Source organism: Salvia hispanica, chromosome 3, assembly GCF_029641045.1.
Source record: "Salvia hispanica isolate PSC_SH4W2 chromosome 3, Shi_PSC_v1, whole genome shotgun sequence".
Lineage (NCBI taxonomy): Eukaryota > Viridiplantae > Streptophyta > Magnoliopsida > Lamiales > Lamiaceae > Salvia > Salvia hispanica.
The window spans coordinates 30,891,606-30,906,196 of NC_142694.1; the positions used below are offsets into that span (position 1 = coordinate 30,891,606).

The following is a 14,591-nucleotide window of genomic DNA, read 5'->3' on the forward strand; positions in this document are numbered from 1 at the left end:
TGATTAAATGCATTTCATATTGTGGTTTAAGCATTAGGGTAAAAACCAAATTCAGTTATTTCTTTTGTACACATATATTGATCAATCTAGTGCAACTCTGGCATTATCTGGATTAATTAATATGTTTTTAGGAGGAAAATAAACTTTTTTAGGAATCAGTACACATATAACTTTCAGGAGCCAATGTGCTATTCAGAAAGAAAAAATAGACACCAAAACCTACGTTTAATATCTTATGTTTCTTAGGATAAGTTCAGATAGGCTAATGTTATTGTTAAGTATGAATCCTGAAACTAAAACCATTAAATTTCTGAACTTTAGAGATTCCACACATAAAATGAAACCTAACCACATATGTAGAATTCAACTTCGAAGTGCATAAAAACTAATGAGTACTTAAGATAGTAGATTTAATACATTGAATTAATGCAGAGCCAATTACGGACATAAAGAAAAGCTCAACCTAACAACTTGACTATAAAAAAGGATACCAAACAGCTAAAAAAATAACCAAGAAACAACAACCAAACAAAAAAAGACTAAGATGACAAAATAAAATAAAAGCCCATAAATCCACTAAAGCTTCGGTTCTGGAGTTTCTCCTTCATCCCTGATATTGTCCCAATCTTGATAAATCCATGATATTCTCCTTCATCACAGCTTCATCTTCACATCGTGAGAAATCCAGATCAAGACAAATGGTCTCTTCAGTCTACCAAAAGAAAGAAGAAGAAAAATTATTAAGTACATGTGAAAAATCTAAACAATCATAGATAACAAAATTACCTCTGTCAAATCTGATCCAACAAATAATTCACTTAGCCCAACATCAGATTTATATTCTTGAGAATCAACTCTGGAGTAAGATATTTGTTTACAACTTCAGATAAGTTGCAAGCTTTGTTAACAGTAAAAGGATTACTAATCCTAAACTCCAAATCATTCCATATCTGCACCTTAAATAGGACATTCTGACCCAAAAGTTTATCCTGTATTTCTTTAGGAATGTAACCAACTCCATCATCCTTGAAAATTACAAACAAACAATTTAACAAAAAGACAGCAATATTCATCATCTAATATAAAATGAAATGAAATCACACCTGGTTATCAGAACCAACAATATCAGAAACTTTTTACCTAATAAGAGGACACTCTAACGATACCAAAGAAGAAAAGTAGCACTGCTTCTACCATCCACAACACACAAACCTAAACCTTGGCATGGCCCAATCATCATTCTTTGCGCAACGTCACAATAAAAGATATTATCAGCCTTCATAACTTTCTTGACACGCGTCTTCGATGCCATATGACACCATTCCCCAAAGTGATACTCCACAGTCTCAATCCTCCCAGATGGAGTATCCGTTAAGATCCTACTGGGAATCAAAACCAGATATAAACTAACAAAACGTTAATTATCAAAAAAATAGTTAAACTCTAACTAACAGAAACATGTCCTAAATAGGTAGAAACTAAACAAATACCTTAAGACATAAGAGATCATTAATAGATTTGATAACCATATCATCAAACTCAGATTTTATTTAGCCTTCTTTCCAGAATACTTGACAATACAACTTTGACCAAGAAAGGACTGCTCATTGGATATCCTTACAAAATAAGTTAAATTAATTTTAAAAAACAGTCAATAGAATATTCAGAACATTACATACACTTTCCTGGAAGATAAAAAAAAAAAAAAAAAAACACTTCTGAAACTCTTTGAATTCAACAAAATCCGTATTAAAGTACACCTTAGATGCATTACAATGCATGGACATACGAACATCACCTACAGTACAAAAAAAAAACAATAATACAGAACCAAGTAAAAAAAGCTGCAAGATCCAAGTTAACTTCAGTTCTGCAATTTCTCCTTCATCCTTGCTATTGTCCAGATCTTCAAATGCTGACTCAAACTTATTTTTCTTCGTACAGTGGGAGTGATGCTTAAAACTAAACTGTATTGCAACATAATAAATAGAGATGGAGCAGATAGTGGTGAACAAAAAAGTGACAGAAGGAGTATTCATTGAAGAGGAATACAGAAGAAATTTGAGATAGAAGAACATAAAGGTAAAAAAATGCGGTGCATAATACTTTTAGTTGCTAAACCCAGATTCATTATAAGTGATTTTTCAGGAAAGAAGATGCAAGGAAGAAGTTTACAGAAAGAGACAGGAAGAAAAAAAAGATCAGAACCAGCAATTTCAGAAGCAAAAATATAGGAGGTAAGCACATAACTGAAGTACAGAAACCTTGGGTTGCTTATTTCAGTTGATGGCTATGTGTCAAACACTGAATCTGAAATTTAAAAAAAAAATAAACAGAAATAAAAACTAAACTAAACAAACCAATATAAACTAATCAAATGTGGTAGGTTTGAGATAACAAAGAACACATGCAACAAAGAAGATTTAACCAAGAATGAAGCCCATAATATTTGGGAGAGAAGAAATAATAAGATAAAAAAACTGAAGTACCGAATACTTTTGTTCCTGAAGCCAATTGTAAATGATTTTGGAAGATGAATATACCGGTATTTATAGGTGAAAATGTGTGGACTAATAGGGGAAAGAGCCTGCTCTAGTGTGGAGTTCCCAAAAAAAGCACAATAATAGACCAACAGACCTTCCATATAACAAATACGGAGTACTAAAAAAATTTATAAAAGCTTTTATTACATACTAATATTTCGGCTAAAATAAAATTAGCTATATAGTTCAGAACTATATGCTTCAAACCTTTATATTTAGATTTTGAATTTTTTTTTGCTAATAAAATATTTAGTGTTTAAAATACAGTGGATTAAATTTCTTAGACTGCATGATAATAGGTTGTTACACTTTTTCCAAATTTCCGTATAGATTTATTTGTGTTTATAATCAACAAAGCTTTTAAACACGAATTTTGATATATCAATAATATTTTTTTAGGGACAAAGGCGTTGGAAACTGAGGACAAAGGCGTTGGAAACTGATTTATGGATACAGCAGCTGCTTTGGAAGGATAAATAAATAAACATTGTAATAGAGTAGTTTTTTTTTTCATGCGCAACCACAAAAGACAATACGGTACCACAATAAAGCCTGCAAAAATTATTAAATAGGAGTAAAAAAAGGAATATCAGTTTCCCGCCAAAACTATGCCATGTCGCAGTGCAAAAAATTGCCACTTTATATATTGATAGATTTTAAATGTATATTGTTTTATCTAAACACGATCAAATGACTCTCACCATTTCAAATTTGGTTATAAAAAACAAAAATGAATTTGTTGCTTTTGCTATAAATATTTGTCATAAAATATTACTTCCTCCGTTTCATAGTAATAGTCTAATAGAGTCATTTTGCTATTTTGATACGTTTCATAGTACTAGAGTCATTTCTTTTTAAGTAAAAGTCAACACATTTTTCCACACTTACTTTTTTCTCTCTTCATCTCTCTGCCTTTTTTCGTTTTCCACTTTATTCTCCATTTACTTAACTCACCTAACACAATTTTTCTTAATCTCCGTCCGAAAAGAAGCGCCTACGCCTCCATTACTATGGAACGGAGGGAGTACTAAAAAGGTTATCGGAATTTGGGTCATTTTGCGGAATATGAGTTATATATCACCAATTAACTTCTCATTTCTATAATTTTGATCGTTGATAAATATGACTATGCTTTAATATATAGGTTAATGTAATAAAGATGCCTATTATATTGTTAGGTAGTAAAAATACATTGAATTATAACCAATAATTTAATATTTGTCGAAGAAAACATATGCTTCCCAATATTTTATTTTGTCACGCAAAGAATTCAACATTTTAATACTCTCTCCATCCATGATTAAATATCTCACAGTATATGATTGACACAAATTTTTTAAATTGTTTGACTTCATGGATAAAAGTAGGTAGAAAAAGTTAATGGAATATGAGATCTACTTTTATATATTAGTTTTATAAAAAAATGTAAGTGGAATGTAGGATTTACCAAATATAATAAAAGTGAAATGAGACGTACCAAATATAATAAAAGTGAATGAGACATTTAATGGTGGATGAATAAAATAATACGTATTAATATTGTCAATAAAATTCATCAAATCTATCAATATATAAAGGGACAGTTTTTTGGGAGTCTATGTGGCACACTTTTAAGCGGGAAAACTATCTATTGGGCAACTAAAAGGCAAATATTATTGGATAAAAATTGATCCAATGAAATGTAGAAAAAAATTGGCTTCTACAAGAAGTTTAAGACATTTATATAGGCACAAAATTAATTGAATCTGCATTTTTGTGGACTGATTTTCTGAATTTTGATTGCAGCATAGCAGGGTGCTTGGAATCAGGCGACAGCTCCGACGAGAGGGCGGCAGGCTAAGGGAGACGGGGGTAGCAGAAATGCGGCGGCTGCCCGAGAGGATACGAGGGATCCGGAACCAGAAAGATGGGAGGAAAGTTGAGAAGACGAAAAAGAAGAGAAAGGAGAGAGAGAAGTACAGTGGTAGCGGCGGATTCATTCAAAGATCCGATCTTTACCCGCTAGAGAATAAGAAAAAGGGGAGAGGAAAAGAGAAAAGTGCCAGGAGTCGGGAAATGAGGGAGCTGGCGGGTGAGGCCGCCGGAAGCTGGTGTTTAGCACGATGATGAGCCCGACTGCGGTGGCGTGGAGACTGTTGTTTAGTGGGCCGGCGGAGTCAAGAAGAGAAGGTGCCCGGCGGCGGAAAGCAGGTGTTCAGCGGGTTCCACCAATTAGTGGGGAGAAAGAAGGAAATGAGGGAATAGAGGAAGGCGTTGGCGTTTCTCGCCAGCGAGGTGTGTGAGGCGGCCGCGGCGAGGTGAGTGAGAAGAGATGTAGAGGGCCTTGCGCTACTTTAGCATAGGGTATTAGACTATTAGGCTATTAGCTGTAGAAGAAAATTGTAATTGTACGTATACACATTATTTGTTTGGGCTTGAGTGTATTAAATTTTTAGAATTTGGGCTTTTAATAATACAGAATTTTATAATTGAATTTTTTTAATTAGTTAGAATTTTTATTGTGTTAACTGCATACATTTTTTAAATTAGTTATTTTTATTTAAGCATATAATTTAAGTAAATATGTTAAAATTATTTATATTCTTAATTAAATTATTTATATAGATTTAATTTATAAATAAAAGTTTATAGAGGGGAAAGAAATTGAAAGATGTATAAAATAACAACATCATTACTGTGTGCTAGAAGATAGGACTTAGAATTTAATTAATTATAGAATATCTTAATAAAACCAAGTATTAATTTTAATGATTAAAATTATTTATATTCATAAATAAATTTTTATATATATTTCATATCTGAGATAATATAATTCATAATACAAATTTATAGAGGGAAAAGAAGTTGAAAGAGGTATAAAATATTAATGGCATTAATGTATGCTAAAACATAGGACTTATAATTTAATTAATTATGAAAGATTTGAATAAATCAAGTATTAATTTTAATGTTTAAAGTTTTGTATTCCAATAGATAATTTTCTGGAAAACCTTCCACTTCCAATTAATTTTCACAAAATCTTTTCTTTTCAAATTTTGATTTATATATTAGAACCTGATGTAGGAAATTAAATAGGAAGAAATGCGATAATATAATTATACATTTGAAAATCGAAACGTTACTCATTTTACATAAATACACTTATCACCAATATTAATGCTACTTAACGTTTTGCAACACCAAAAAACTTTTTATTTCAGATTCTACCTTTAATTTTATTTTGAGATTTTTTATATGCACATAGGATAGTAAGTATGTAGTAGTATGATGGAGTATTAATTATTAGCTAGGGTGTAAATGTAATTTAGTATTCTTTAATACTATTATTATAAAGTTTTTTGAGGTAATTTTATTATAATATTCATAATGATATGCCTACGATGTTTATTAATATTTCTCCTTTCCCAAAAAGTATGAACATTTTGTTCGGCACAGATTTTAATGCATAACTGGAAAAGTAAGAGAGAGATAGAAAAAAAAACCTTTTAAATTATTGTTAGTGGAGAATGCGCCACACCTCATCAGATATAAATGAATTTTCAAAATTTAAAAGTTCATACTTTTCAGGAACGAACTTAAAAGGAAATAGTTCATACTTATCAAGAACGGAGGTATTAATTAGCATAACCGTTACAAATTTATTGTACTAATATTTATACAATTTTAAAACTTTTTACTTTATAATTCAAAATTTATTTTAAAAAATACTTACATGACACAGGCATTCCCGAGGGAAACATGCCAACTATCATAATGGAGGGTTTTCAAGTATAATTAATACTCTCTTCATCCACTTTAAGAGTTTCATTTAAGTTTGGCACGGGTTTTAATAGTACTAGGAATCATTATTCTTTTTGTATAAAGTATATAAAATGATATTTTTTTAATTGTTTACAATTTGAATCATTAGTTATAATTGAATTGATTTTATTTATTTCTACTAGATAAGATAATGTTTTTTATGACTTTGAGTTTTTTTTTTTTTTTTTTTTTTGCTTTTCAAAATATTATGTTTATGAATATTATCATGTATTGAATTTAATTTTGATGAAAGTGAATTTATTCATTCAAATAATTTTCTCTCTTTTTTATTGTATTTAAGAATACATTTTCCTTTATTTGTATATCTTATTCTATTTATTTCACGCATGTCCTTTTTTGTTATTTTTTATTTATGTTACTACACCTATAAGTATAATTGATATTAAAATTGTTTCAATAGTATGCTGAATATGAAATGTTTCATTACAATGAGTCGAGAGCATATTGTATAATTCAATAATATGTTTGTTGTTGTTTATAATGTTTTTAATTGTTTATAATTTTATTAATATTATCTTTGAATTAATTCATATTCTTTAGAGAAATATATTTTGATATTATTGTTAATATATCTTTATTTTAATCTATTAAACTGTAAATATATCTTTATTATTTTTGAAAATCTTTTGTCCCGTGCATAGCACGGGTGGTAACACTAGTACAAACAAATATTTAGTTTTAAAAGCCGAATTGAAGCTTAACCAAAATTGTGTACTCTATTCATAAAATAATCAACGTACCTAACAACCGAATGTCAACAAATAATCACAAATTCTTATAACATTCTCACCAATTATAAAACTAATTAGAACATATTTTCTTTCAGTGACTAAAATTAACCAAATTAAACGAACATATATACTACGATGATTATGAATCGATGATATTCACATCAATGCCAATGATGATCATGTGGAGGAAGGGAGATTGATCCAAAACGGCGGCGGATTGATCTTGTCCATCTCTAAATCAAGAACCTCTTCAAATCTCGAATCCTCCATGCAGAAAACCCCAAAATCATGGCCTCCATAGCTATAATCCTCATCAATCCTCTCCCAATAATCATCCGTGAAATAAATCGCATTCTTCCTCAATCCCACTGCCGGCACCACCGTCGTCTCATTCCCGCCCATAAACATCGCACAATCCCCCAAACCCTCCACCTCAGCCCACTCCCCTCCGCTGACGTCAGCCCTAAGCACCCGAAACCCCATTGTCCTGTACGGACACACCAGCGGTGCCGCCATGTAGTCCGTCAGCGTGTCTCCCTCGTACACCGCCTCCCCGTCGTACCTCACAAACTCCCCGACATACCTCACCGCCACGATTATACCGCCTCTGGAGGCGAGGGCAAGGTACAATTGAGACGAGTAGAGATCACGCGGGAAGGCCTCCTTCGCGAGACGCAATGAACTAGGGAAAGAAGCCCTAATTATCGCCGTCTTTGTAGGAGAATCATCGTTCAAGTTCCAGGACTCGACTTGCAAACCGGGGGCTAGGGCGAAGAGGGTGTTTGTTGCATCGCAGCATACAGCGTCGTAGTAGGTCTCGGTCTGGTTGGGGAGGTCATGCCACGTGGAGTCGCGGTTGCGGGAGAAGGAGAGCTTGGCGTTAAAGAGGGGGGTTTGGATGGCGACGGCGGCGTAGGTGTGGGGGCGGAGGGAGGGGTCTTGGGAGAGGATGAGTTTGGTTATGTTGGGGTGGTTTTGGGGGAGGTGGATTAGGGTTTGGGAGAAGGGGTTGAAGAGGAAAGGGTTTTTTAGGGTTTGGTCCAAGAAAGCAAGCCACCCTTTGGAGGAACCAATGCATTGGAATTGTGTGTTTTTGAGGCTTGGTGGGAATTTGAGGTTGTAGGGTTTGTTGTTTTTGAGATTGTAGAATGAGAGGTGTTGGATTTCTTGGCTGTTTTCATCGGCAATGGGGAGCATCAAGAATGATGAACCAGATGAAGAAGCCATTGATGAGAGATGAGAGTTTGGTCGAGAGAGAATTTGTGAGGAAATTTTAATTTTAGGGGTTTAGTATATATAGACAACCAAAAAAGTATTGTTTCCTTTTGGAAACTAAATTCAATTAGGAAAGTAAGTTTCCATTCGAGAAAGAGTATCTATGTTAACATGTGCTTTTAATTATTAGAAAACTATCCATACACGTTTCAAATAGGATAAATATCGATCTATTTGTTGTAAGATTATATAGATCATCTTTCAACTTCATTTGTTGTAAGATCATACACGTTTTCAAATAGGATAAATATCAATTAAAAACCTAAACTATAAATTAAACTCGGATTATGTTCAATGATATCAATTCAATGTCCAAACTATATATTGAATCTCTAGCACATATACTTTAGCACCCCCAATCAAATTTCTCATTTGAAACATTTTATTCATTTTTAGCATTCTTAATGAGAATAATCTATAGATAAAAATAATTTAGAGTACGGAAATACATAAAACTCTTCGATGAGAATATATTATAGTCATCGTCAAATGTGTGAAGTGCGCTAGTGTGTTATATTTAATAACAATAGGGTAAAATAGTAGTAGTACAATTAGCGATATGTTTTCAAGCAGCGCCTGTAGCTCAGTGGATAGAGCGTCTGTTTCCTAAGCAGAAAGTCGTAGGTTCGACCCCTACCTGGCGCGATTTATTTCATTTTACTTTCAATTTACTGCAATTTATTATTTCCTCTAAATTCCTAATCTCCCTTATTTTTACGGTGGTTAAAACTAAAAATTGAGCTAGCAAAAAACTTCATTCGTGAACATACTATATTACTAGTTATTTACACACTTCCTTTGTCAAAACACAAGAGCAAAGTATGTAGATATACTGTTCCATTTCATATAACCATATTTATGTGAGTCCACCTCTCAAAGCAGAAGCTGCTCTCTCGATGGCCCTTGACACCCTCCATATCTCGTGCCTAATCTTCGCCTCCTCGTCTCCCCCCTTCCGTTTTCCCGATATGCCATCCGATACCCCGGGAAAGAACTCGATTTCGCTCTCCGAATCCCCATGAGGCCCGTAAATCTGCAACATCCACTCATCTCATCATACTACTTAACGACTCGATCAACAAACACAACTGCATTGCAATTCAAAAGAATCTACTTACGAGGTGCTTGAACCATTCCCTTCCCGGGAGCCCCTCCGGGTCTAAGAAGCCTCGTTCGGTTAGCATGAGACGATCATTCAACATGCGCCTCCTCAGTAGCGTCGCCCTATTCGTGTTTTCATCCGCCTTCAGTTTCTGAAATACACAACAGAGGATGCAATTGGAAACACAATTTTAAGGCGAATTCCGTGTACCAAACGCAGCCTTAAAGATTGCGAATTTTGGACCTTAATTTCGCCATCTGCTTCGTACGCGGCCGTTGTGAAGTCTTCGATGGCAGCAGTGAGAGGATCCAGAGAGATGGATTCTCCCACCAAAGCGTTGAGGGCATTTTTATACTCCTTAAGACGATGTCAAGATTCGGATTCAAACACGATAAAACACCGATAAAATTACAAATATGCCACTGGATACGACCTCGAAACTTTTAACATGTAAAATCATGTTATGCTAAGAGGCCTAATGACATGTAAATAAAATGAAATTTTTTCTACCTGCAATTCAGCAGCATAAGAAAGGTAGTTGAAAGGCAGGATCGGATCATCAGCAAGTCGAAGTGCAACGAGCCCCCATATTCCAGTCACTGGGGACAACGAAAAAGCATTACAAGACGTTGAGCAAGGCGAACTACTCGGAAAGAAACAGCAGTTTTCAAGCAGACCTGTCACGTGGCGATGAAACAAGGGATCTCCGAAACTCACCATCCAATCGTACGAGTCGAATGCTGTGTGATAAACCGGAAAGTCTGCAAACAATGCAAAGATTGATTGATGCATATCAATTTGAAATGAGGAAATGCACAAGATGTATAGTACCTATTCCAAAATACAGATCAACAGAAGCAATCCCAGCGTGCTGCAAAAACGGAGCGAAATCTGAATCGACTCTGCTCAGCCTCTGAATCTTCTGCTAACAAACCAATGCCACAATCATCAACAGACAAGCTGTGACAAGTGTGACAGCACGAAGTCGAGAAGTGGCTATCCACGCCCCGACTTGTTTAAAATGAGAAAAACTTACTCACCTTAACACCTCTGTTGGCAGCTGCCCATTGTTCGTATACATACAAATTCTCTGAATCCGGATCTTTAACCTGTTGCAGGCGTGTGAACGATGTTTCCAGAGGCAATATTAGACGAGTTAACGACATGTAATACTTCAAATACTCGATCCTATCCTCAAATTTACCTGTTTTGTGACCTCAACGAGAAGATCATCGAGCTGAGGAGTAGCACTAACGAACAAACCAGGCCCTTGCACCGCGCAGTCCACGTTGAAATAGGCCACTGCTTTCGACCCGAGATTCAGAAGGTTCTGCTCTACCCACTCAGTAGATCCAATCTGAAAACCAACATAAAATTAGGCAAACTAGCCATTGTTCAATAACTCAAATAAAAAAGGAAACGACACGAGGCAGGTGAAAGTACATTACCTACCATGCCAAATTCTTCGGCGTCCCAGCTGCAAAGAACGATGGTTCGCCTAGGCCTCCAGCCTGATCGCAGGAGAAGAGCGAAACGACGGGCAATGTCAAGGAGAGCAGCAGTGCCGCTGTTGGGGTCAACAGCACCGTAAGTCCATGCGTCTCGATGGTTGCCTAGGAGCACGTATCGATCAGCTTCCTCCGAGCCCTTTATCACTGCGAATACGTTGTGGATGGTCGACATCACTTGCTCACCCTGCAAACCACACATGAAAATGCACTTCACTTTTCAGATCAACAGAATTAACCACCCTTTCAATTCAATACAACACATATTGTTATGCTATGTATATTTAATAACAATACAACATATCTTAGTCAAACATATTTTATTTTTTCTCAAGTAAGCAAATCCGAAAGAAAACAAAATTCATATAATCCAAAATGAGTAAAAACAAGTTAGCTCAAGCAAGAATCTATATTTCTCAACGTGTATAAACTATGATTGCCTAAACCTCCCTTTCCAAAAGCCAAAGGACAAGAAAGAAATACAACTTCGTTTCAACCTTATAAACACAAGCTAATATTATCAAAATGGATAAATTGTCGATAAAACCACTAAGTTTGGTCAAATTCCGGTCATAACAACTAGATTTGTCCCAATTATACCATGACAAAAAAAAAACTGATAACCTAATGTTGATTAAGTAAACGGTTCCGTTTTAACTCCTTAAATATTTCCGAAATTGGACCAAAAACTAGTATAGTTGCGAACAAATCTAAACTAAGTAATAAATGTGGAAATCAATCAATCAATCATGATTAAAAAAAAAAGATTGAAATGAATTAACCTTGTAAGTAAAATTGAGCATGGTCGGGCCGGGCCCCACGCCCCTCCCAAAACTCTCCGTCCACTCATGGGGCATCCTCTCCCTGTCGAGCGTGGCCAAGATCCCCTCCGCCGCCGCCTCCGACACCGGCATCGACGGAATAGCGGGGAACCTCCCCGCCACCGTGGGATCATCCAGCCGAAGGCTCTCCCCGCCGGCCCACCCGGGGCTGAGCGGGTCCCCCACCCCCCTCATCACGGTGCCCCTCTCCACCCCCTCCCTAAACCCCCCCTCCGTGAACATCAGCACCGCCGCCACCCCCCGCGCCGCGGCACCCGCAACCGCGTCGTGCCGCGACATCCCCATCCCCCGCCGCACCAGCCCCACGCACCCCGCCACTTCCACGCCCCGCGCTGCCAGGGCGGCGTAGTCACGCTCCCTCCCGTAGTTGAGGAACACGGCGGCGCCTACTGCGCCGCCGGAGGGGGAGTAGGCGTGGTAGGGCGGGACGACGCCGGGGGAATCAACCAGGGGGATGGCGTAGGAGGAGGAGTTGGGGAAGTGGGCGGAGAGGGAGGAGAGGGAGGGAAAGGAGAGGAGGGCGGAGGAGTTGGCGATGTGGGAGGGGAGGGAGAGGGAGAGGAAGTGGGAGTGGACGAGGAGGGCGGAGGGGAGGGAGAGGGGGGTGCCGGCCAGGTGGGGGCGGAGGCTGAGGCGCCGGAGGTAGGAGGACAGGGTGGAGTTGGAGGCGGAGGAGAGGAATGCGCCGGAGGGGGAGGGGAGGGGGAGGGGGAGGGGGAGGTGGGGGCGGTGGAGGGAGAGGAGGGAGAGGCAGAGGGAGAGGAGGAGGAGGAGGAGAGTGCATGTCGGGTGTTTGCCGGAAAATGCCATTTTTCCAGAGCGGTTTGCTGCAAAGTTTGGATTCATAAATTATGGGAAGAAGACAAGTTTCATATTAATTCCACGTCTCATGATTTGACTTACCAATATTGCACAAAATCAAGAATTGATACGGAGAATATTTCGTTTATAATAGCAGAATAATATTGTAATCTAGGTTTACCATGTATACAATATCCTAGGCTATATAAATCTGGAAACTCTACATTGTTCATATATTGAATAAGAAACATCCTTCTACCCATTTCTACAAATATGATGGACAAAAAATGGAAAAATTAAATTATTTTATTATTCCAAATTTTTAAAAATGAAAGATAAATCAATTATATTATTTAAAGAAAACGAAAAGTTGCAAATATTTAATTACTCCCTCCGTTCCCCAAATATTGTCCAACTTTGATCCAGCCAAGTTTTAAGAAAATGTAATGAAAAGTGAGTCGAAAAAATTAGTAGAATGTGATTCCTACTTTTGTATGTTAGTTTTATAATAAAATGTGAGTAGGAATGAGTTATGAGGTCCACTACCAAAAATTGGTAAAAAGTGAAATGAAACTAATTTTGTGGGACGAACGAAAATAGAAAAATGAGACAAACTTTCAAGGACGGAGGGGACGGAGGGAGTATAACGAAAGAACATCCCTCAACCAGAGTTGATTTTGCATTAAAAACTTAATTTCCAAATTCAATACCTTAGTCCTATGGTACCAGACACACCATAAATATTTTTTAAAGTTATATGCAATACATTTATACAGTATTATACTACCTCTCTCCCTGAATGTTTGTCACAGTTTTCAGTCCGTTCCTAAAAGTTCGTCACACTTTAATTTTTACCATTTTTGATAGTGAACCTCATATTCCACTAACTCATTCATACTCACATTTTATTATAAACTAATACTTTAAAAGTAGTACTCACATCCTACCAACTTTTTCAACGCACTTTCCATTGCATTTCTTCAAATCCGTGCCGGGTCAAAGTGTGACAATATTTGGGGGACGGAGGCAGTAACAATTTAAGGCATTGTATCACTCACGGATAGAACAATAAAAAGATTTTATGATCAATGTTACATAAGAGGGGTAATCAATTACAAACTAATAGTAGCACATTTCTCTATAGATTACAACTAAAATTTGGATTATTAAATTTTAGTTTATATACTAGGAAAGATGTAGTTTGTTGTATAGTAGAATCATGTTATGATCCATACTATTATCAATATAATTTCGTTGCTTAATATACCTTGAAATACAGTAAAATCATTCAAGTAGTCAAATCAGTAGCAAAACAACAAGCATGTCCAATTCTTAATATCATTTCAAATCTCATACCACTAATATCTCAATAAAAGGATAAAAACTTTTAAAGATGATTGCTTATCCAGCCAAAAAAAGATAAATCCAGGAATTAAAACATTAAAAAAAATCTCCCCATCCACTTTCAATTATAGTACAAAGATGGCAAAGTGTATGATCAATAATTAATGAAATAAAAAATGCAATTTCTTTCATCCACTTTATACGAACAATGAGGTAAGACATGTTTGTCACAACATGCTTGAAAGAGAAATAAGCCTTTTTCATGATTTATATTCACTTTTTTTCTTTGCAAGTGTTACCATATTTATTGACGCGAATACGAATCTGTCCTCCTCCTTTTGGTCCCATTATTTTCTCAAGTTTGTATATGTTATACAAATAAGATTTGATGCAAAGTTGAGTGGGAAAAGCATTATGGAAAGGTGTCGATAGATTCTTTATAATTTAGTGATGAAATTTGTGGACAGAAAATGATGCAACACATAAAACATAACCATTTGGCATCCCATCAATAATTTAGAATTTAGTGCATGTCTTTAAATTGTAGGGACGTGGTCTTATGTTATACCAATATCACCTCATTCAGAAAATGATACTCCTAGTAAAATATAACAATCAATTAT

At 36.0% G+C, this 14,591-nt stretch overlaps 2 protein-coding genes and 1 non-coding gene across 5 annotated transcripts; 1 reads left to right on the forward strand and 2 right to left on the reverse strand.

The window, feature by feature from the left end:
* Positions 1–7,273: 7,273 nt before the first annotated feature.
* Positions 7,274–8,323, reverse strand: LOC148930543 (uncharacterized). The gene has a single exon (XM_089066524.1). The coding sequence runs from the start codon at positions 8,321–8,323 to the stop codon at positions 7,274–7,276; it is 1,050 nt and encodes a 349-aa protein (XP_088922650.1).
* Positions 8,324–8,943: 620 nt separating this feature from the next.
* On the forward strand, positions 8,944–9,016 carry TRNAR-CCU (transfer RNA arginine (anticodon CCU)). Its single transcript has one exon. It is a non-coding gene; the product is annotated as a tRNA-Arg (tRNA).
* A 91-nt stretch (positions 9,017–9,107) lies between these two features.
* On the reverse strand, positions 9,108–12,867 carry LOC148930545 (putative glutamate carboxypeptidase AMP1). 3 transcript variants are annotated; one of them, XM_089069041.1, is made up of 11 exons: positions 12,727–12,867; positions 11,764–12,650; positions 10,926–11,168; positions 10,678–10,830; positions 10,514–10,582; positions 10,305–10,398; positions 10,151–10,234; positions 9,984–10,072; positions 9,717–9,830; positions 9,490–9,624; positions 9,108–9,404 (listed from the first exon to the last, which is right to left on the reverse strand). In XM_089069041.1, the coding sequence occupies exons 2-11, from the start codon at positions 12,631–12,633 to the stop codon at positions 9,228–9,230; spliced, it is 2,028 nt and encodes a 675-aa protein (XP_088925167.1). In that variant the 5' UTR covers positions 12,634–12,650; positions 12,727–12,867; the 3' UTR covers positions 9,108–9,227. The 3 variants fall into 3 exon arrangements, with proteins under 3 accessions (XP_088925167.1, XP_088925165.1, XP_088925166.1); XM_089069039.1 differs by having other exon boundaries at positions 11,764–12,837; XM_089069040.1 differs by having other exon boundaries at positions 10,305–10,395; positions 11,764–12,836.
* Between the last annotated feature and the right edge of the window lie 1,724 nt (positions 12,868–14,591).